Source organism: Lemur catta, chromosome 2 (genome assembly GCF_020740605.2).
Source record: "Lemur catta isolate mLemCat1 chromosome 2, mLemCat1.pri, whole genome shotgun sequence".
Classification (NCBI taxonomy): Eukaryota; Metazoa; Chordata; class Mammalia; order Primates; family Lemuridae; genus Lemur; species Lemur catta.
Window position 1 is genome coordinate 123,374,808 of NC_059129.1, and position 24,110 is coordinate 123,398,917.

Consider the following 24,110-nt stretch of genomic DNA (forward strand, 5'->3'; position numbering starts at 1 on the left):
ACCCAGCCCTTAAGAACAACAATATTTAGAGGAAAAGAGGAGGATGAAGAAGCAGCAAAGGAGAAAGGTAAGGAGCAGCCACGAGGCTGGAGGAGAACAAGGAGAATGGGGTGTCTGGAAGCCCACACAGGAGAGGGCCACAGCAGCAGAGATCCAGAATCCAGCTGGGGTTTTGGCCTTCTATGGAAAAATAAATGCTTCCTTTATTGTAAGGGGTGGGAAGAGGGAGAAAAGCAGTGTTTAGGCAGGTAGCATTATGTGTTTGCAGTAAAATACGATCAAATCCACACCTGAGGTTTCTAGCTTCTCAAGTTAAGATTTCCAGGCAAGTGAGAACGTGTGGTGCCTTTCTGTAGTGGCTGTCACTGTAAACTGCGCGAAGCTCGGTTATAATTACTGCCAGAAGAGCATGTTGACAGTTTCTGGATAGCACAGAGGTCACAAGGCCCTGGACATCAGCTCATCTAACAGAGTGACTGGGGCTTCAGGCTGTGAGAGGAGCCGGCAGGGTTTCCAGCACTGGCAGCCTGACTGCTGCTGCTCTGCCAACTACTGAGAAACCCTCTGATGTGGGGCTGACCGTGAAGAGTCTAAAAGAGGATGAATGCACCTCTCTGAGGGTATGTCAAAGGTGTGTCTCTAGAGAGGTGTTTCTCACTGCTCCATTCCTGGGGCTGAAGGGAAAGGGTAAGAGTCCAGAATTCCCTAAGAGATGATTTACCAGGAAGCCGGGGGTAGGCTGGAGTGGGAGCGGGTGAGTGGCCAGTCTGTGGACCCCACATTGCTGGGAGCTCCGACCTAGGGAAGGGAGGTGGCTCTGACTTCAAGGAATTAGATACGTTCCTGCTTTGGGAAAGTGGGAATTTTCTAAATCCCTTTCATCACAGCTTCAGATCCTAATAGCTGTTCATGAGCACCAGGGACCTTCATGGTTCTCCTTCTCCAGGATGGTCTGGGGACAAAGCCCAGCCCACACACAGTTCCTAACTGGTCATCCTGCCTCCAGTCTCCAATTGTCCAAACCTCAAATAATGGGTCTCACACTTTAGTGAGCATAACAATCATCTGGGTTCACTTAAAAGTACATAATTCCAGGTTGCACCTTAAGGTTCTGAGAAGGGCCAGGCATCTTCATTTTTAGCAAGCATCAAAAGGAGCACATGCAGGCAGGATACGCGTCTATTTGAGTCACTTTTATATTCCTAGTGCCTAGTTCGTATGTTCCCAGGGCTAAGTGCACAGCAGAAGACTGAAAATGTTATTGAGTGAATGTTATTCAATAAACCATCCTTCACACAACTATCAGAGTGATCCTCCAATAGCTTCACTGCCCAATATGGCAGCTACTAGCCTCACATGGTTATTTACATTAACATTTAAATAAAATAAAAATAAAACTTCAGTGCCTCAGCCATGGCAGCCACATTTGGAGTACGTAATAGTCATATATGACTAGTGGCTAACGCACTGGGCGGTACAGGTATAGAACATTCCTATTATTGCAGAATTATAGACCTAATGCTGGTCTATATCACTGTTCCAGATTAAAGCCTTCCCCTGGCTCCCCACTCTTCTTTGCTAATTCCTTAGCATTTTATAAGGAACCCTTGGGATCTGAGCCTCTTACCACTCCTGTGTCGTCCCTCCTCTTATGCTTTAAACACCAGCAGTGCTGAGCCCCAAGGGCTCCCTTAACACCCAGTGGGGTTTCAGACATCCCGGCATCACCCGGCTCCCTCCTCCCCATCCACCTGATAGACTCACAGTCATCCTTACTCATCGGATGCCACCCATTGGGAAGTCTTCCTTGAAACCATGTTCCCAAACTGACATAAATCACTTTCTTCGCCTTTGTGACTCCCTCAGCACAGACTAAATTATACCGTGGCAGGACTGGTTTCTTCCTCTGTGTCTCCTCTACAAGATCAACAGCTCCTTAAAGTCAGGAACTCTGCCTTTATCATCCTTACACACTCAAGGCCTAGCAAATCTCCTGTGCACACAGTAAGTGCACAATTTATGTTTACATTAAAGTGAAATACTTAAATCTCTGGCTGTGTGTGGCAATGGGAGCAGTCAGGATTAGACAAGTCACTTCTCTTTCTAAAGGGGAAGGAGGGGAAGCCGAGTGCAGGGAGTGAAGGCGGAGGCCCTCAGGCGTAGGACAGAGGCCTGTGCTCTGGATAGAGACAGGGATATGGCCTGTAAAAAATACCTGGGGAGGAAGAAGCCTATAGCTCATACTTTCCGGAAGGAGAGCAAGACCAGGTCATAGTCCATGGTTTTAATTAATAGGAGGCATGAAGTTCTCTGAACACCTGAGAACAATCACATGGGTTTTTAGCTCCGGGTTCAGTTAGCACATCTGTCTTGCCTTCCTAGGGAGTGGAGGGAAGCGTTCAGCAGCCACATCATCCAGGTAACGATATCCCTCCAGCAGAGGGTCTGAACAGTTTAATCATGTGGGAAGCTGGGGGCTGCCCATTCTTTCTAGGCCCAAGTCCATGTCTGAGCACAAAGGATGAGAGGGCACGTGGGACCCCGACTGCCCAGTGCTCAGCCGATTTACACCTTCCATCTCATGCTCACATTGGGGCACACGGTCACTGAGAAGATGTGGGGAGAACTGCCCACTAAAACAGTCATTCTCTCTCTCTCTCACCAAGTGTGTATAGTTGAGTTCATAGAAGTTAAAAGTGTGTGAGATGCGAATCTGTTTCCTGCAAACAAAAACCAAGTCACATGGAAGGGATCAATGATCGTAGATTGAGCTTCTGGGCACAGCTCCAAGTTCTCAGAACCAAATCTATGAAGTAGGAATTGCTACGAGCACAGATTGACGGATGAAACAAGCAAATTGCTGCATGTCACATAACTAGCAATGGCTCAGTGGGATCAGAACTGACTGCTGTGCAGTTCCAAAGTCAGTGGCCACTGGATGACACCAGCAGCAGGTGGGTCAGAGGCTGGGCGGGCTGTGGGGTCTGCCTTGTGAGGACGTAACGGCTGCCTTCCAGGACCCAGGCTGTCTGCGGAGTAAGGAGGAAGTAGGGGGGTGTCTCTCTTCTTCTCAGAGATCCCCCCCCGACTCTGGGAATGGCAGAAGAAAAGCTGGAGAGTTTGTTTCCAGGAAACCCCAATTGATGGGCCTTTCCTCTGGGCTAACTGCTTTGGGGGCATCTGAGGAACCTGCAAAACCCAGCCCCTGGCACACAGAACCCACGCACAACGCACATTAAGCCCTGCACTATGTGGCCCATCCAACTTAGGAAAAGCCCAAACCACATTCATTTCTTTATTATTCTTTGAAATTCTTTAGTTAACCTTCCTAGAGCAAATCTCCCTTTTTAGTCATGATCTATAAAAGCCAACTTTAGAAAACCAAAGCACAATCACTTCTGACCAACTAAAAATAGAATGTATGATCCCACAGGTGACAGAGGAAAGTATCTGGCATTGGAATTTTCCAGAAGAAACCCGTTAGGTAGTCACTGGCTCCTAAATAAGATGGACCTCACTCAAATTGAAGATGTCAAGAATACAGTCACCATCTTGCATTTAGGAAGGAACAATTTAAGCCTCCCTCATGAAAGAGAAAAGTGAGGGGCTTTCGAAGACATGAGCCCAGCCAGGCTTGCAGCTCCGCACATCCTTAGTGCCCAGAAGCCCCCCACTGAACAGGGAGCAGAGGATGAGGACGCTTCATGGGAAGGTCAAGAGTTTATCACATGACACCCCAAGCCTCAGCTCAATGGGCAAAGGGAGAAACAAACTCACCGTTTGATCCAGCTGCAAGAGCTGTGGGAAGAAAAGCAAACAGCAATAAATAAGCACACACTGGGTTTGTCGTTAAACTGAGAAATCAACAAAAAGCGAATGCTTGAAATGGGATCAGTGTCCTTTCCAAACATTCAATCAGCCCATCCTCATCTAACATAAACACCAAAAAATGCCAAGAACAATTCAATCATTTACTTGTTTTTTCTTTCTGAAATGAGATATCGAAATTATTACAAAAAGACGATTATTTAGATTTTTACATTGCTGTTTTATTTATAGCTGGCAATCTTCTCCTTTCTTTCTTTCTTTTTTTGCGGGGGACGGAAAATGTAATTATTCAGAACGATATTCTCTAAGAGGCAGCAGGTATTTTCTACTGCCTAAAATTAAAAGAACATATTAACATCACCTAGATGACTTGGAATTGCACAGATCTATAATAGCCCTATAGCCCTGTAGTGGTAATTCATGATTTCAGCTCTACAAGGCTACATTTCACCCCCTTTTCACATTAACCTTCAACAATGTTAGAATGAAATAGATGCTGATATATTAACTACCTACTCACTATGTGACAGAAGACTATTATTGTAGCACTATTCAAAATAGCCAAGATATGGAGTCAACCTAAGTGTCTATCAACAGATGGATGGATAAAGAAAATGTGGTAAATCTACACAATGGAATATAATTCAGCCATAAAAAAGAATGAAATCCTGTCATTTGCAACAACATGGATGGAACTGGAGCACATTGTGTTTTGTGAAATAAGCCGGGCACAGAAAGATAAATACCATGTTTTCACTCATGTGGGGGCTAAAAGGGAAACACTGAACTTATGGAGACAGAGAGTAGGATGATGGGTACCAGAGGCTGGGAAGGGCAGCGGGGAGGGGAGAAGAGGAGATGTTTAATGGGTGCAAAAATACAGTGAGATAGAATGAATAGCATCTAGTGTTCGGTAGCACAATAGGATGACTATAGTTAACAATAATTTACTGTTTATTTTAAAATAACTAAAAAAATAGAATTGAGATGTTGCTTACACAGAGAAATGAAAAATGCCTGAGGTGATGGAAACCCCAATTACCCTGATATGATCATTACACATTGTATGCCAGCATCAAAACATCACATCTACTCCATAAATATGTACAACTATTATGTATGTATAATTAAGAATAAAAAAAAATTTTTTTAAAAGATGACTATTATATATGAGATCCCAGCATTTGTGAAATTGATCGTAATATGGCTACCTGATCCTGGAACCGAATGCCTAAGGACATCGTGCTACTGTTTATACCAATTTCCAGTGATATCTGTAAACAGATTAGTTTACTTCTGGAAAATTATTCCATCTTAAAAGCTTAGGATTTAGTGATTCTGGCCCATATCCTCTTCATTGCAGCCACATACCTGAGAGCTTAGGTTGTGTCTTTTTCTTTTTGCTTGAAACTTTCAAGAACTCATCAATAAGCAAGTCATTGGCACAGGCTCTCTTGTCAGGGTCGGGTTCAAAACATTTCAGTATGAACGCCTTGGCCTCTGCAGACATGGACTCCGGGATCTCAGGGTGGACTTTAAACATTCCCACCTAAGACACAGATACAGAAAGCACAATGTGTCTTCTGAGTGACCATCTCACCACCTGAGCTCTAGGTTCCATAACCTGGTCCCCTAGTGCAACAAGGTCCTTCATCATATACTACAAGCTCGTGGCTTCTCTCAAAGTGAGATAAGATGTGTTTTCCGTAGGTTATGGAAGGTTTACAGAGTGCTTCTGTAACTCTACCAACGATACAGGCAGAGCAATTAGTTTAAGACAGCAGATGGCACTATGAAGTAATAATAATTCAGTCCTTCGAAGCTTTAGAACACAGTAGTATACTGGCACAAAAAAAAAAAAAGGATATTTTTAATTGAGACCACTGAGTTGCTCACAACAGCTATGTGCCAGGCATTGTGCTGGGGTTTTCCCATTTATGAATCTCCTCAAATACTTCTCACAACCCAGTGGATTAAATATTATCCTCATTACATCATGAGGAAAATAAGGCTCAGAAGAGATGAGGTTATATGGTTAAGAAAAGACAGATCTAGGATTTGAACCTTGATTTGTTGGGATTAAAGCCTATGTTCTTTCCCGATACATGATTTGTGAATATTTTACCTGTCTCAAATCACCTACATTAAAAGAGATATTTAAAATTGCCTTAAAATTAAACAGTATTTTTATAACAACTAGAATTTACTTCTTGTTGCTGCTTTTCTAGAAAGTATCTAATGATATTTTCATGTATTTACTACAGAGAAAATTTTCTAGGAAATCTTTTTGTTATTATATAGCTCATATAAATTTATCATTATATAAGTAATAATATATAATTATTTATAAGAATTGTATAGCCTTTACTATGTGTCTGCCACAGTTCTAAGTGCTTTGCATATATTAGCTCACATACTCCTCAAAAAACTCCTATTAGATAAGTACTACTTTTATCCCCATTTTATAGATGAGGAAACCAAGGTCCAAGAAGGGTAAGTAATTTGCCCAAAGTCTCAAATATCTTGACCATGTTGGGGCCTGTATTCAAACACTGTAAATTAGTGCCGGAGTTTATGTCATCTCATCTCTCTAAGATAGCATCACTTCCTGGGCACAGCTTAGGCTGGCTTAACAGTGACAAAGGCATGTGGTACAATAATCAGTGCACTCATGTGCTATAAAGTAGCATTTCAGAGTAAGTCCTAGATGCTGGTGAAATCTTGAAAGACTGGCCAAGAAGAGAAAGGCATCCAATCACAGCAAGAGAGGCAGCTCTCTTGGCACCTGTCATGACTCTTTCAGGCTTGGTCATACTACTTGTTTTTATACCAGCAGTGTCCTATCAGATCATCTCAAGCTTAAAACAAGCCAAGCTTTGCACAAAAGCAGGAGGTAGAATATGTACCACGTGACCCCTCACAAGAGGCTGTGCACAAATGGGATGAGTGCTAGACACATGGGCAGCAGCAAGAGAAACAATTATCATCAAATGGATTTTCTCAGCGATAAAGTAAACAGGAGCTGTGTGCTTTACTTCTTGGGAAGCAGATGCCCATTTCAAAGTGCCCATTTGAAACTGGTTGCCCAGCACCAGAAACTGCCTGGTGGCCTGGCAGGGGAGGGCTGCGGGGACTCAGGCAGGTCATTGCCATGCCCAGTCCCCAGGTCTCGAAACTGTGGCACCTGAGCTCTCGCAGGCCTATTACTGTATCAGGTGCCTCCTACTTTGGGAGGTGGGGCTGCTTCCCACTCCCAAGAGTTACAAAGGGGCAAATTCACAGACTAGGAGAGCAAATACATGAGAATAAGACCGATTTACTTAAAATGGTAATTGTGCCCTTTTAAAATGGAGCCTTCAAACTATTATGGTAAAGGAAAATATTGATTTGATTTAATTCCTAAATGGGTAAAAGAAATGTTCTTATGTCTCCCTCTATGGAAAATTTTCAGACTGTTTCCCAAAGAGCTTAAATAATCTTCCATATAGTGATGTGTTATTTATACTGTGTTGTTAAAAGGTGGGCAAAGGAAGTCACATAGAATCTCACTTTATCACTGAGAAAACTAAGGCAGAGAGAGACCTGTTGCGTAAGGCACAGACACTGACTGACGAGAGACAGAACCTTCTTGAATTTTAATGTGCTCTCTGTTAATGTTTACTTAGGCTCCTTTCCTTTTACCTAAAAAAAATAGGACATACACACATAGAACATCCAGTAGCTTGAAAAGCTTTATCCATTTGTTTTTAAGATAAACGAAATATGACCTTGAACATAGCCGCTTGTGGTTCTCCCAGTTCATAAAACGGTGGTTTTCCTGTGGCCATTTCAATGATGGTGCAGCCCAAAGACCAAATGTCGGCTGCTTTTCCGTAGCCTCTTGGTCCTTTATCTATTATTTCTGGCGCCATGTACTGAAGGGTACCTGGAAATAATTCAAACACATTTCCACTTTAAGAAGAGAAAACAGATGGATACCTAATGACAGTTTCAATTTTTCTATCTAAATAGAACAACTTCAAAAACATGATTCAAGTCCTCATATCCCATCTTTTTTGAGTTCCAGTTTTCTCTGCTGTTAATAAAAATTGAAATAGCAGCTTTTACAATGGATTTTTATCAGTGACAAAAAATAATCTGGCAATATTATCTGGTTGTGAATAGGTACATTCTTATTCCCTAGACAGTGGAGTATAATTGAGACATCATGGGACCTCTTGGAAACTTCTAACAATTAGTCTTTTGAAAACAACAGAGAATACACCAACACACATTTTCTGTGTTCAGTTCTCCAAGTGCATGAAGACTGTTATCATGTATACTTCTAAACTTTTCCAGGAAAAATCTAGTTCATTCATCCATTTCCTTAGATCTATGTAGATCTCTCAATTCCTGAACTGAATGCTTAGTTTTTCCCCTTTCATTTTTATTTCTTAATCATGACAGTGTGAAGATTCTGAAGGCCATTGTGAAAAATAATGCAAATAAATTTCTGGTGTACCCTGTTCTGTAAATCAAACATACATGATTCTGGCTGTGCCTGTGGTCTATGGAATAACAGATTTAACAGATCAAAGACAGGTCGTGAGCCATCAATACAGATCATCAGATAGAGTGAACAAGAATAAAATGAAAAAAAGGAGATTTAAGGCCGCATGAAATCAGAGAGTTGTAGAGTGTGGTCTGACGGAAAGCATTAAGTGGGGGCTGAGAGCCCTTGCTTCTGCTTCTGGCCTGCTACCTCCCAGGTAAATACCCCACTGCAAATACTTCATTGGCCCAAACGAGAGGCTGGATTTGGACTCCTAACACCCCCCAGTCTAGCAATGGGTCAGGAGCGTGACTAGGAACACATTATCACCATATCCTCCGTTTCTGATATACAAATAATATAATCAGCAAACAGGAACCCATCCAAGATGCCATGCTGAATAACTTCAAAGCCTGAGATGTTTGCCAAAGCAGCTACTTTAATATTGTGATTCATACCAAAGTGACAGACAATCTGATAAATAACAGATTACACCTTTTATGAATGCCTCAAGTATGATTTATATAAATAGGTGAAAACTATAAAATTCCTCCAAACTGTTCCTATGAAAACCACTATCATGGGCTAGAAACTGACTGTTGTTCATAAAAATAAATAAAAGTATATCATTTTTGTCAAGTATTGTCATCTTACAGGTTTGTCCTCCAGACCTCATCACCGCATGGCAGTAGTTCATGTTCACGTTCATGTTCACATACAACTGCATGTCTGTTCTCAGAAAGCCTTTCACCTGGCCAAGGATAGGGCAACCACACTCCCCAAAGACTCAGCTACCCTTAGCACAAAACTGTTATGATTTCTCTCCATTTTATAGCTTTCCCCCAAGTGATAATTTTTTATGATTTAAATAAAATCAAGCAGTCTTTTAGAAAATATGTGTTGAAGCCTACCCCTCCCTTTTGTCATCTGTGTCCAGAACAGAATTAATGACAGAATTTAAGTTGTACTAATATCTAAGTAGGAATTGTAACTGATTAGAAATATAATAAATTTTAAAAACTTGGCAATTCAAGTAAAGTCAATAATAAATTATGCAATATTTTACTCATCAGATAATTATTCAAAGAGCTCTATCTGCCAATTGTGTTTAATTATCCCCCACTGAGCAAGTGCCAAAAAAACACGTTGAGTCATGTATTCATATCGGCTCCTCTTTTTCTTCCACAAACACATGACACACAATATTTTATGCAAAGAAATTTACAGAGCTGGATAATGAAGATGCAAGCCAATCTGAACATCAGTCTAAGGAAAACAAGAGAGAGTATTAAATTAACTCTAAAATCCATACTTCACATATCTCAACACCAAAATTTTTTCTTTAATTACTTTAAAATATTTTAGGATTCCTTTGCCACTGCAACTACCCAGGGAGGTGGAATAGCTTAGTGGTTAGGGTTGATGTCACACTTTATTCATTTAGTCATTCATTCAGCAGATCTATATTGAGGGTCCACGACGGGCCAGACACTGTCCCAGGAGTACACAGACAGAAATCCCCGGGCTCGTGGAGTTTACATTTTTGCAATGGAAGACAGATAATAAACTATCAGCATAATAAGTAAACTATTAATATGTTAGAAAGTGATGTACTATGATCAAACAAAAAGGGTAAAGAGAATCAGAGTACCCAGAGAGGCTGCCATGGTAAACGGGGTGTTCACATTGGGTGTCACTGAGGAAAGGACATCTGAGTTAAGTCTTGAAAGAGGTGTGGGAGTTAGACATGCAGATGGCTGGGGGAACAGAGTGACTGGCAGAAGGAAAAGCATGTGCAATGGCCCTGCAGTAGGACACTGGTGTCATGGAGGAAATGCAGGAAGGTCCGTGTTTTGGTGCAGAGTGTGCCAGGGGAGAGGAGCAGGCAATGAGGTCTGAAAGGTAACACACTCCGAATCCGGTCACAGCCTTGTCCACCACTGTAAGGCCTATGACTTTTGTCTACTTTGAAAAAAACAGCCATCGAGGGCTCTGAGTGATAGGGTTTGGCTTATGTGTTAAAAGGATCACTCTGGCTGCTGTGTAGCGAATAGACAGGAGAGGGCAAAAGCGATGCAGGAGAACAGCCGGGAGGCGACAGGAGTAATGCAGGTGAGCGATGGGGGTGGCAGCAGTGGAGGTGGTGAGAACCCGTCCGATTTCAGGCACATTTTGAAGGCAGAGCCAGGAGGCTTCCTTGACGGATTGGGTTGCAGTGTGGGAAAAGAGAGGGGCCCCGGGAAGTCTGGAGTGGCCATCAACTGAGACAAAAGAGTGTGGGTGGGACCAGGTTTGGGGGAAAGACAATTAATTCCATTTGGCCTGTTAAGTCTAGTTTGAATCTCAGCTCTATTACCAACTAGCTTTGTGACTGTGGGCAAGTTATTTAACCTCTTTGAACCTGGATTTTCTCACCATAAACTGAGATAATTATACCTAACAATTAGGGTTGATGTATGAATTTCAATGAAACAAGGTATGTAGAAAAAGCACTTACCACAGAGCCATGTATACAGTAAGCACTCCATAAATGGGGGGTCACTGCTGCTTTTCCCTTCACCAAAATCACCAAGAGGTGGAACAGATCAATATCCTTGGACTGAATTCATCAGAGGTTGGCTAAGCACCTGAGACTCGGTGGGCACCAAGTTCGTGCTGGGAGGCCTATGGTGTGGAGGGACCAGGTCTGCACAGCCCGGTCTAAGCACCAGTGCTGGGGACAGGTCCAAGCACATTAGTCACACAGGTCACTCTCATGTGAGGCCAGTGGGAGAGATACGAGCAAAGGGCCATGCAAGGACTGCTTTCCTACAACTGCTTTGGGGATTTTCCAAAAACTGTTTTCAAGATTTAGCAAAAGATATTCTATTAACATCCTGTCCCACAATGTATGTGAAAGTAGGGATTTTCCTTTCAGAAGTTACTGACTCTTGGCAGCACCTACAATGTCTCTCGCCAAGTTGAGCGTATGAGGAAAGAAATGTGAAGACATTTGTGTCTGGCCATACCCTGAAAGCACCAGATCTCCTCTCAGCTTACAAGCTAGGTAGGGTTGGGCCTGCCTAGTACTTGGACGGGAGAAATGTGAAGACATTCAAAGTTACTAACAGGTTGGAATTTATTTTCTTGAAAAAGACGTACTCAAAAGTGTTTAATTCTGTGCCCTAAAATACCCATTGCCTTCAAGGTGGGACTTGGGCCAGAGGTGTCGCTGACTGAATGTTCTGAGGAGAAAACTATGGAATCTCTCTCTTCCTTTCCGCCTGCCAGGCTACCAGAATAGGGAGGTGGAGCCAGAAGGTGAAAGCAAAGAGCAAAGGAGAGATTAAAAATCTGAGTTCCATCATCTAACACACCTCTGTGACATCTGACAGTGACATCCCTTCTCTCTCACTCAACTTCCTCATCTGCAAAACAGAAATATTACCACCTACCTCACAGATTTCAGAAATGGGGACATCGGGCCATTTTGCTTTATAGGAGACCAAAGAATATTCGTTCCTTTTTTTTTTTTGCTAAATGTCTCTTTCTCTAACACTATAACAGAAGAACTTAACACTTCATGAGAAGCAGCATGATGGAGTGATAAGAACTTGGAGAGAAGACTAGCTTGAAGTCTCAGATCAACCCCATAGCTGTTGAGTGGTCATTCATCTCCTGAGCCTCAGACTCCCCTTGGCTACTGTTACCTTTTTGGAAATCACTGTCTCCTCCCTCCCAGGACTGCACCAGAGGCAGCTCAGTCACTGCGTTGCCTAATTTCTCAGGAAAGCTCTCTCCCCACCCCTCTTCTGAGCTGGTGAGTCACTTCCTCTTTCTGAATTGAAATCCTACGGTTATTTATACTGTGGAGTAGGGGGATAGACCACAGGGAGTAAACAGACTGGCAGAGGGAATTCATAGTCCAAATGGGAAGTGATTAGGGTATGAGTAAGAATCACAGAAAGGTTTGGCTAAAGAAATGTTTCAAAAAAAACGATCTTGCCAAATTATAGGTCAAGCAGGAGAGAAATAATGACATGAAAAGAAAAACAAATTCCGCATTGAGAATTAAAAAAAAAAACTCTTCAGTGGCATTAAACAGGAGTCTAAGCAAGTCGTATAAATACAAGGAGAGAAAAGGGCCACATCAAATTCTATACAACATTTTTCAGTGAGCATCAAAAACCAACATTAATGGATGTGAGAACACTGACTGAATTTCTCTCTCACGTTATGCTCGAACTTAGCAATTATTTTTTTTAATTACATAAGATCTGTATCACTGTTGTAAAAACATACCAGTAAAAGTTTCAGTACATGGGTTTATGCCAGCAAGCCTCTTTGAAGTCCCAAAGTCAGAGATCTTGAGAACGCCACTGTAGGTATTAATCAACACATTGTCACCCTAGAGAATAGAGGACTTTAATCACAAATGTTATCTTTCTTCAGATACTCTGTTGTAGACTCATTGAGTCCAAAAAAAAAAGGTGTCCTTAGAGCAAACAAAGAGACATTCTGTATTCTTTAGGAATAGTTTACCTCAGTAGTGAATTCTTAATACCATTTTTGTTTACACATTATCAGTTATTCAAAATCTGCTACTCAGGTCACATGACTCCTAATCAATTAGAGCTTGCTGCTATTTACAAGTATATAATGATATATGTGCGATAAGTTAAATTATGATATTCATAACTTTCCAGTCACTTTACTTTCTTTTCTATGTTGCTTGACTTCTTTTCCCGGAATATTTAAGGACATCACAGACAAATAGACAACTGGGTTAATTTTAGGGTAGAAATATTAACTTACTTTCAATAATCCAGCTTTGTCAAAAATTTATTAGTTCTGAATTTTGTCTTTTTAAAGAGGATCTAAAGTTATTACTTTAGTTTGTTCCCTTAGAGAATCTATGTAATAATTTTAGTTCAATCCATAAATGTGTAAAAATTGTGAGAAAGGGGGACTTTTTTTTCTTCTAACCATTCATCCTTGTTTCAGTAAGTATTTATTAAGTAGCTGTGACACTATGGGCAAGGATACAAAGATTAACCAGCTTTGAAGCTCCTTAGGAGCAGGAACTATCTCCTGTTTAACTTTTTTTTTTTAGAGACAGGGTCTACAGTAGAGACTGGGCTATGTTGCCCAGGCTGGTCTGCAACCCTTGGCCTCAAGCGATCCTCCCATCTCAGCCTCCATAGTAGCTGGGACTATTGGCTTGTGCCACCACACCTGGCTTCCTGTTTAATTTTATAATCCTGCACCCCCACCCCACAGAGCTCATAGCAAACATCACATAGGAACACAGTCTTATTTGCTGAACACAGTTAAAGAGTTTATTCCTTGAGTAGAAGAGATAAGATATGAGCATAAATAACTGATTCAGCATAGCATATTTCTGGTTTTTCTAAGATTTACCTATTCAACATTCTAAGTTAATACTCATAATACAATATGACTTTGGCAAATAAAATAATAATCCAGTAAGGAACTCATGAAAGTGAATCCTGGCGCACCCTACCTTTATGTCCCTGTGAACAATCTGATTGTCATGGAGGTACTTTAATCCTTCCAGTATTTGTTTTGTATAAAAGCCAATTGTTTGCTCATTGTCTTTTAAAGGACCCCATTTGGAACGAAGAAGAGCAGAAAGACTTCCTGTAAAGTAAGGAGAAAGAGTAGATAAAATCTTAGTTATCCAAATGAGCTCTTTAAAGCATATTAATAATGTAACACTAATTTAAGCCAACATTCATTGGTTGTTCATAGCAGCCCAGGAACTGTACCAGATACTGGGCTCAAACACGAATACAAAAATATCCCTATTCTGAAGATGTTTGGTATCAAATACAGTCTAAGTAAAAAAGAACAATGTCAATTGCTAACCTTAATCCAACTCATCATGACTGATAGTAAAATGGTTTCAGTATTTATTTATTTATTTATTTTTTGAGACAGAGTCTCACTCTGTTGCCTGGGCTAGAGTGAGTGCCGTGGCGTCAGCCTAGCTCACAGCAACCTCAAACTCCTGGGCTTAAGTGATCCTACTGCCTCAGCCTCCCGAGTAGCTGGGACTACAGGCATGCGCCACCATGCCCGGCTAATTTTTTCTATATATACTTTTAGTTGTCCAGATAATTTATTTCTATTTTTAGTAGAGACGGGGTCTCGCTCAGGTTGGTCTCGAACTCCTGACCTCGAGCGATCTACCCGCCTCGGCCTCCCAGAGGGCTAGGATTACAGGCGTGAGCCACCGTGCCCGGCCAGTATTTATTTATTGTCTCTGGGAAATTAAATAATTCAAACTTAAAGCTGTTGGAACTTTAAATTATTTAAGCCTATTGCAGCTACAGCTTCTGTTTCTCTGATTATAGATTAAATCTCTTTCTCTTTTTTGTCCTGTGAATGACTAGGAAAGAATGAATGGTGCCAGAGACAAGACCCCTGGACACCATTACTCTTTCTTAAAGAATGTTAATGTAGTCTTCCTTAAAACATAAGCTATAGCCAATCAAATCACTGCAATGTATATCCTAGAGTTTGCTTTTGAATAAACTCTATACTTAATCATATTTTTTGAATCTCCTAACAAACTGAAGGTAATGTCATTATGTCTACTTTTCCTTTCAGTTTAGATAGATGAAGACGTGTACTCTAGTAAATCTCATTCAATTTTACTCCTCTTCAAGGACCTAGGAATTTACACTTTTTAAATAAAGGAAAACATCTCTTACCTCCTGGGACCTGTTCCATGAAGATTTTAATGAAACCGTTCTCACTGAAGGAGCCCAGATACTGGACAATATTTTTGTGCTTCAGGTGCTTATGCAGTGCTATTTCTTCATGTAGGGGCTGAGAGTATCTAAAAGACATGCAAATGCCAATGAGCTAACTCTGTAGCCAGACTTTCGTCTATAAATTTCAGCAATACAAATTGAAAACGTTAGCTAAATATATATGCCATATATAAAATGAAAATGACCATCTAAGGCCTTTTGAGAAATAATCTGTGAAGCTGAAGGTATGATAGGATCTGAAGGAAAATATGTCGGGTACTGTTCTAAGCCCTGTGTTTGTGTGTATACATATATATTTTTGATTAATAACTGATTAATAACATCATTGTCTGATTTGTATACATATTAACTCATTTCTGATAACAACTCCATGAGAAGGTACTATGCCCATTTTATAGATGAGGAAATTCATTCACAGAGAGTGAAACAGCCATTTATAAAATTAATAAAGGGCCACAAGATGGGAACTGTGCAGGAGCTTGAACTCTGCAAAGGTATAGGCACAGTTAAATATATACATGACCAGCCATCGTCCACTAGTTTGCTATCCTATAATTGCTATTCAGGCGTCACGTAGCTGATGGTCATAAAGATTCTTAACTTTCTTAATTACTCCCATAGATAACATCACCCTTGTGAAACCTAAGGTTAGCTTTTGTGGGTATTTTTTTTCCAGAAATTTATGGGGGTACACAAGTTTTGGTTATATAATTTGCTTTTGTACAGATTGAGTCAAAGTTATAAGTATGCCCTTCACTCAGTGTGCATTGTACCTATTAGGTGTGAATTTACCCGTCCTCTCCTCTGTCTCCCACCTACTTGATTTCTCTCGAGTTTTACTTCCATATGTGCACATAAGTGTTGATCCATTAGTTCTAATTTAGTATCTAATCTTAACAGAATATGTACTAAGATTAGGTTTTGAGATATCTTACAGGCCCTGCATTCCAGGGGATCAGGTGACCCACCTAGACCAGTGGTCAGTACCAAGGAACTGACTCAAATGGTCTTGCAACCCCCACCAGGAACTAAGCACAAGAAGACAATTTCTACACGCCTATGGTTCTACTCCAAACCCAGCCAATCAGCAGACACAACTGCCTAGCCCTTTACCTGCCAAATTATCTTTAAAAACCCTTTCTCCCAAATTCTCAGGGAGGCAGATTTGAGAACTTCCCATCTCCTTGCATGGTGGCTGTGACAGTAAACTCTTTCTCTGCTGTAACCCCTGCTGTCTCATCAGGGTATTGGCTTCCTCTTGAGCAGTGGGCAATGAACCTGGTAAGGCTGTAACAAGAGGATGACGAACTTGCCCAAGATCACAAAAACTAGTAAGTGGGAGAGTAAAGATTTGAACCCAGAATTACTGGGATCATCCAACACAGTTTACTGGCTATATTAACAGGACTTCCCATTCCATTGGCCTCATCAACATAACTTTAGTATCCAGGAGACTCTTGCCCAGGAAGACAAAAATTGTCAATAACTTTAATGTTTATTCCAGAACTTCCTGAAAGGACCATCAACTCTTCAATAGAAAACACAAAATGAGGCTGGGCATTGTGGCTCACACCTGCAGTCCTCACTCTCTGGGAGGCCAAGGCAGGAGGATTGCTTGAGGTCAGGAGTTCAAGACCAGCCTGAATAAGAGCAGGACCCCATTTCTACCAAAAACAGAAAAAATTAGCCAGGTGTGGTGGCACATGCCTGTAGTCCCAGCTATTTGGGAGGCTGAGGCAGGAGGCTGGCTTGAGCCCAGGAGTTTGAGGTTGCAGTGAGCTATGATGATATCACTGCACTCTAGCCTGGGCAACAGAGCAAGACTCTGTCTCAAAAAAAAAAAAAAAAAAAAAAGAAAAGAAAATATAAAATGATATATATCCCAAGTCTCTTTGAGCCCCTTGCCTCAAAATCCTCACCTTACTGTGTCTACCAATCCTATTACACCATGATTTTTACTCAGTCCTAACCAAGGCTCCGCGTTGAAAGTACTACTTTAAAATCATGTACTTGGTGTATTCTGCTGTATCAATTATAAAAATTATTTTCTATTTCTGGAACAGAACACTTTAATAATTATTGAAAGTACTATAAAGCTTATAGACTCTTAACAATCCTGAATTCAGTATAACCCTAATGTAATTATTATATAGCTTGTCAAAGAAAAAATTTCAACAAATTGAGTTTTAAAGATCTAATTGGCTTTTTTTAGTGATTCTTGAGCCAGGCAGCATCCAATCAAAATAGACAGCAGCTCCTCTGGGCTTGGCAGAACGGTTTTGTTTTTTTTTTTTTTTTTTTTTTTTGGGAAGATAGCTTGAGCAGCAACAAGGCAACAGCATGGCACAAAAGTGGTTGGTTAACGTCAGGTTACTTCAGCTTACTTTCCTTGTATGGGGTTAAAGCAGAAGGGACTTCTTTATCAGGTTGACCGGGGGCCTTTTGACTGGTTGCTGTGAATCTCCTGGGCAATTTTTTTTTTTTTTTGGTTTGGGAATTTAGCTATCATCTTGCTCCTGATTTCTCAGAAGATCAGATCTTATAAGTAAACAGCTTAGGTTTTGGTTTGGTGATGTGGAACCTTAGCATGAGTGACTCCATTTGGGGCTGGTATGTTGAGGCCTAGTGCAGCTCAGTTCAAAGCAACAGCTATACATTTTACCTAACAAGCTAAGTATAGTAGAGCATTAGCAATGATAAACACAGACTCAAAGCTATTCCCTAACATATATATATATATATATATATATATATATATATATTTTTTTTTTTTTTTGCTCTCGCATAATGGAGGCCATCGGTGTGAAAGGCACTAACTACTAAGACATAGTAAATGCAAACCTGATGTCTCACACACTTGCTTCAGTTCTACATGCAGGAAATGCACAAATTTTACAATTACAAATCCATATAAGCAGAATGGATTTTTCTGAATGCCAATAACAAATACTAGAATTGGTTAGAATTGAATAATACCATTTTCAATAAGCTTTTAAGGTAAGCAACTAGCAGTTTACAAAAATCTAAATTCATTTAGTTTAAATAAATTTTTATAATCTATATATATTACTCAGAAAGCAGCCAACAATAACAACAAAAAGACTTGTATTTTAGATCTATTCAATTTTTCTTTAGAGTTGCTTTAGAAACTATGAAGGGCAGGTATTAAAATGAACCCTTTAATAGTACATCAGTTAGAGACAGTAACAACATTTTGATAATTGCTTTAATGAGGTAAGACCAGAATATTAATACATAGTATTATCAATAAGATGCTTAGGTAATGACTCTCAACTACAAATACATTTACTAGTTATTTCTTCCTTGGGGGGGGGGTGGTTAAAACGCTTTGACACTAGTTCATGATTTCTCTTGATAGGCATTAGTGGCAAATCCTGTGCCTATTCTACAGATTTAGGAGACCAAGATAATTAAATAACCTGAAACAAGCAACTAACTCAGTTTATTATGAATTAAAGGGCTCCCACCTCCTGATCCTCTATTGAAAATCAAACCATGAACACTTAGATTTAGGATTCCAGAGGAGCAAATATTCCCACTTCATTACCTAAACCAAAGATAGCTCAACATTTGCAATACTAGTCAGAATCCAACCTAGCTAAGGATAAGTATTCTTCTTCAACATGGAAAATATGATGAACTCCCAGCAATTTTCTCTAAGTGTAAGTGCCAAGCATTAAATAAGTATCGAATCATAATTTGTTCACATTAATATTATGTTTGTTTATGGGAATTATAAGAACATATCTTTCTCAATTAGTTTTAACAATGGAAAGAAGAAATGCTATCGATAATCAAAAATACTTATATATATTTAGCTTTGAAAAAACTATTAATCCATAGGTATCTCCAGAACACCCCCTCTGAGTCAAATCCCCACTGATAACCATCTAGACCAGTGGTTCCCAACCTTGACTGGACATTTATATCTCCCAGAGGGCTTCTTACAGGATATCAATGTCCAGGACAGCCCCAGAATCTTTGGAGGTGGAACTTGAGCAGCAGTATTTTCAAAAGCTCCCCTGTTGACTCTAATATGCAGTTGGGTGGAGAATAACTGATAGAAATAAACAGTTCAGGGGTGTGTAGACTTATCAGAAAAGAAAGCCAACCTGAGATTAACAACTAGTTGGGGACAGATTATAAAATCATACTAAATCCACCACCCCTCTTTTACGACCACTCTGATTCTCTAATAAAGTGGTTTTATAACATGAAGGAAACATAGGAGAAACAGTTTTTGTTGCTATGATCCTTCTTTACATATGGTAGTTTAGTGTACCCTGCATCATGCATTATTCACATCCCTCATTCTACTTTAGCAATTATCCTTTGTAACTGCTGTCTTTTTTAATGGAACATCCACATCTCTCCAGGGCATATAGGTAGAAACACCCTTGTTTGCCATATCTTCACAATAACAATGATAGACTTCTCTGTAATCGCTTTCAATAGTTAACAAGAAGATGCCCTGCACCAGCTGTTCAAGGGAAGAGCTTGTCATGCACAATCCACAAATACCAACTGCATTGTTACAGAACAGGAGCTGAAAATATTTGGTTGGTGCTGGTGTGCTTTGTGTGTTGTATAGTAGCATTTGAATAAACTTAAGCTACAGGGTGATATTTTTTTTTTTTGAGACAGGGTCTCGCTCTGTTGCCCCAGCTAGAGTGCAGTGGTGTCATCATAGCTCACTGCAACCTCAAACTCGTGGGCTCGAAGTGGTCCTCCTGCCTCAGCCTCCCAAGCATCTGGGGCTACAGACGTGGGCCACCATGTCTGGTTAATTTTTTAATTTTTTGTTGAGATGGGGTCTTGTTCTTGCTCAGGCTGATCTTGAACTCCTGGGCTCAAGCAATCCTCCCGCCTCAGCCTCCCAAAGTGCTAGGATTACAGACATTAGCCACTGTGATCGCCCCTACAAGGTGATTTTAAAAGTGGTTTTCTTCCAAGTGTCTACTTAAATCCCCATTGGAAGGGGAAAAGGGAGGGGATGTGGCTAAAGGTTAGTGAATTTGGCTACAGCAATTTGATAGCAATGACCTCTTTAAGTTTTATATTGTTTCAAAGTCTACTCTATAGCTGGGTGTGGTGGTGTGCACCAGTAATCCCACCTACTTGGGGGGCTGAGGTGGGAAGGTTGCTTGAGCCCAGGAATTTGAGATCAGTCTCTGTGATATAGCAAGACCTCCCTGTCTCAAAAAAAAAAAAAATTGAAAATAAAGAATATACTCTACATATATGCTACTTAAGAACCTGTAAGAATATTTAACAAAATTTTTAATATGACAACTTTATATACATCACTCTAGGTATTTCATAAATAATTTCTATCACTGTTTGATAAGAATTCATAAGCATGTCTCATGATCTAACCAGGAGGAAACTCTGAAACAATACCACCAAAAAATATAAAATTGAAACTATGCATGTGGCAGCCAACAACAGCTATTTGCCTCTCTAACATCTGTTCTTCCCTGTTTCTGTGACTTTTTTTGGAGAAACAAATGGCCAGCTAAAAGCCAGAGGGTTCCTAGCCTTTCTTGTAGGTGGGGGCTGGCACTTTTGGCCAATAAACAGCAGTGAAAGAATGCTGGACATTTCCGGGAAGCTTTGTTCTCCTTTTCCTTCTGGAATATAGACAGGGTGGCAGCTGACTGAAAGTCATGCACTAAGGATAGAGACCTAGGACCTGGGATGGTGGCTGCATGGGCAGGGATGTCTTTTTCAGCTTGGAGCAGTTAGAGAAGACCTCTCCGAGGGCTTGACATTTGAACTGAGGCTTAAATGACGAAAATGAGGCAATCCTGCCAAGATCCGGGTCAGTCTTGGTGTGCCTGATGGACAGGGGACACCAGTGTAGCCGTGGAGGGGAGGTCACAGCGGAGGTGGATCACCTGTGGTCTGTGGTCCGAGGTAAGGGTTCTGGGTTTTATGCTGGTTGCGATAAGAATCCATTGAAGGGTTTTAGGCAGTAGTCACATGACGTGATTGTTAAAAATAGATTTTATTTTTTAGAGCAGTTTTAGGTTCATGGCAAAATTGAGCAGAAGGTACAGAGATTTCCTATATCTCCCCTGCCCCCACACATGCACAACCTCCCACCAGAGTGGCCCACTTGTTGCAACTGATGAACCTGCACTGACACATCGCTATCACCACACAATGTGATTTTAACTTCAGAAAGATCTCTATGGCTTCCCTGAGGACAAGTGGACTAGCAGTGGAGGGCAGAGTGAAAGCAGAGAGCAGTAAGGAGCCGGGTGAGAGGCTTAGACTAGAGCTGGAGCCACAGCGACAGGCAAGAGCAGAAAGATTCAGAACACAGAGGTCGAGACAACAGATAGTACGACTTACCCATCGAGTGGACGTGGAGTGCAAGAGAAAGACAGGAATCCAAGCGAGCCCTGGGAGTCAGCGTGAACAGCTGGATGGATGGGGCAACAGTAACTGACACAGGGAGTACTCCAGGGAGAGTACATTTGTGGGTAAAACTCTAGTTTTAGCTTGGCTATGTTAACCCTGAGATGCCTTTTAGACTTACAAGTGGGGATGTTTGCTGGACAGACGACCCAAAGAGCTCAGGGGAGTGTCCTTGCTGGGGGGCCTGATTGTGTGACCCTACCACCATGGTCACAGGAAGGGACTCTAGGGTAGCCTCACAACCCCGTGATGTAGCCTGGCATTACAGTCTGGCCAAATAAGAATAATAAGTAATCCAATCCTCTCTCTATTAGACTTTCAATATAGGACATATAGAAAGCGTACATTGTTGATTTAAAACAACTAAGCATCGTATTACAGAGAGAAGATGTAAGGGAAGCCACAAGGCAGAGGCAACAGAAACCATGAAGTGGAAAGAAGACAGAATTATTAGTTGGAGAAACAGACAATCCTGTCCCCAGAGCTGTTCCATTCCCTGGACAACTTTTCTGTTCTGAAAAACAATTCCATTTTCCACAAGGCTCCCACTATGTGTGGTTCAAACTATTTCTTCAAATATTTCTTTCTGTTCCTTACTTCTGGTATTCCCGTGAAGCATATTTATACCTTTTGTGGTTGTGTCACAGTTCTTGGATATTCTCCTCCATTTTTTTTTCAGTCTTTCTTCTCCTTGCTTTTTCAGTTTTAGAAGTTTCTATTGACCTATTCCCAAATTCCGAGATTCTTTCTTCAACTGTGTCCAGCCTACTAATGAGGCTATCAAAGGCATTATTCATGTCTATTAACGTTTTTGATCCCCTGCATTTCTTTTTGATTCTTTCTTAGAATTTCCGTCTCTGAGCTTACATTACTATCTGTTCTTGCAGCATGTTTACTTTTTCCATAAGAGCCTTTAGCATACTAATCATAGTTGTTTTAAATTCCTGGTCTGATAACTCCAACATCCCTGCCATATGACTCAGGTTCTGGTACTTGCTAAGATACTTCAAACTATGTCTTTTGCCTTTTAGTATGCCTTATATTAATAATTTTTTGTTGAAAGATGGACATGATGTACTGGGTAAAAGGAACTGCAGTAAATAGGCCTTTAGTAAAGTTGGTGGGGGTGAAGGAGAGAAAGGAGGAAGAGAGGCCAGATTTGCAAGAACTGCAGTTCTACAGTCCTGTGTGTAGTTCTCAGTCTTTTAGTAAGTCTGTGCTCTTAGGCCGTGAACTTCCTAAGTTCTTAGTTTTGCCCCCTTAGATGGGACAGGATGGCTACTGTGGGCTGGAATGTGGTATTTCGCTTCCCCCAGTCTGGTTAGGCTCTGGCAAAACAGATTTGTCTGAGGGCCGGCCTCGTTAAGAACAGAATGCACTGGTGTATTTCAAAATGGTTATTTTTCCTCGCCTCCCTTCAAGAAGCACAGGGGGATTTTTCTCTGATGTTCAGGATCTGGTAGAGCTTCAGAAGGTAAAACTCACAACCGTGTGGGCGTGTGGGGGCCCCCCAGTGACTGGGCCCCCCTGGCGTTTTTACCTCTCAGATTTGTCCGCACTGAGCCTCCAGCACTTTGTCAGCTACAGTTCAGGTTCTCCTACCCAAGCACTGGTTCCTGGAGGTTTATGCTCCTGGATTTCAGCTTCCTAAAGTTAAAACTCTCTGCATTTGCCTGTCTCTCTAATGTGGGGGCAGCTGCCTCCCTTGCGACCTCACTCCACCAATGGATCCAAAAAGAGCTGTTGATTTCTCAGTTAACAAGCTTCTTGCTTGTTAAGATGGAATGACGATCTCCAAGCTTCTTACATGCCATGCCAGAGGAAACTGGAACTTCTGGTTCAAACCATTTCTGATAGTGCTTACTCCCCATCTATCCCAATAATAAACTCACCTTTATCCGATACAACCTGAGCCCAACACACACAGGGCCATTGTTTTCTTTAGTCTTTCAAAGTCCTGTCCTTACCTCCCAGACTCTTATACTTGAACCAATGAATGATGCAGCAGCTAAGCCTTGGAGGGAGCAAATTAACACAGTGGAGTTTTCAGAGTTTCATTAATGGGAATATCACCAAGTATTTTCTATAATGCTATTAACAACCCACAGTACCATAGAAAACAGCTTTTATTAGCCACAATTACTGTACCTGCTATCTCTCTCTGGGATTTCCTTGATAGCAATTCTGACTTGGTTGCTCATGTCTCGACCTGCGTAGACTATCCCGTAAGTACCTTTTCCTAAAACAACTCTGTCACCATTCTCATCATATTCATAGTCGTACTACAAAAGGAAAAATGGGGAGAGAAGATTGAAACATTAGTTGCATTCTACATTTCAAACATCAATTCTTTCCAAGAGCATTTTTCATTATTTTACCAGATGGCTTTAATAAGTGAAATATGAATAATAATCTAAAGTCCTAAAAAGAAGCTTAAAGAAACAAAAAATATACACTCAACATACAGCAGATAAAGTGTTCATATTTTCACAACTGTTACAAATACAGTGAGGACTACATAGTTAAAT

General features: G+C 40.9%; 1 protein-coding gene across 3 annotated transcripts in view; it reads right to left on the reverse strand.

Annotated features, from left to right (window-relative positions):
- The window catches only part of MAP3K5 (mitogen-activated protein kinase kinase kinase 5), a 198,441-nt gene that overhangs the window by 29,445 nt on the left and 144,886 nt on the right, over nucleotides 1-24,110 (reverse strand). For 2 of the 3 annotated variants that reach the window (XM_045544439.1, XM_045544438.1), the window contains exons 15-21: nucleotides 23,731-23,864; nucleotides 15,076-15,203; nucleotides 13,863-13,999; nucleotides 12,641-12,746; nucleotides 7,596-7,753; nucleotides 5,200-5,377; nucleotides 3,778-3,798 (exon numbers count right to left, since the gene is read on the reverse strand). In XM_045544439.1, coding sequence (XP_045400395.1) covers nucleotides 3,778-3,798; nucleotides 5,200-5,377; nucleotides 7,596-7,753; nucleotides 12,641-12,746; nucleotides 13,863-13,999; nucleotides 15,076-15,203; nucleotides 23,731-23,864 — 862 coding nt within the window. The remainder of the gene's footprint in view (nucleotides 1-3,777; nucleotides 3,799-5,199; nucleotides 5,378-7,595; nucleotides 7,754-12,640; nucleotides 12,747-13,862; nucleotides 14,000-15,075; nucleotides 15,204-23,730; nucleotides 23,865-24,110) is intronic. The other variant, XM_045544441.1, reaches the window with a different exon arrangement.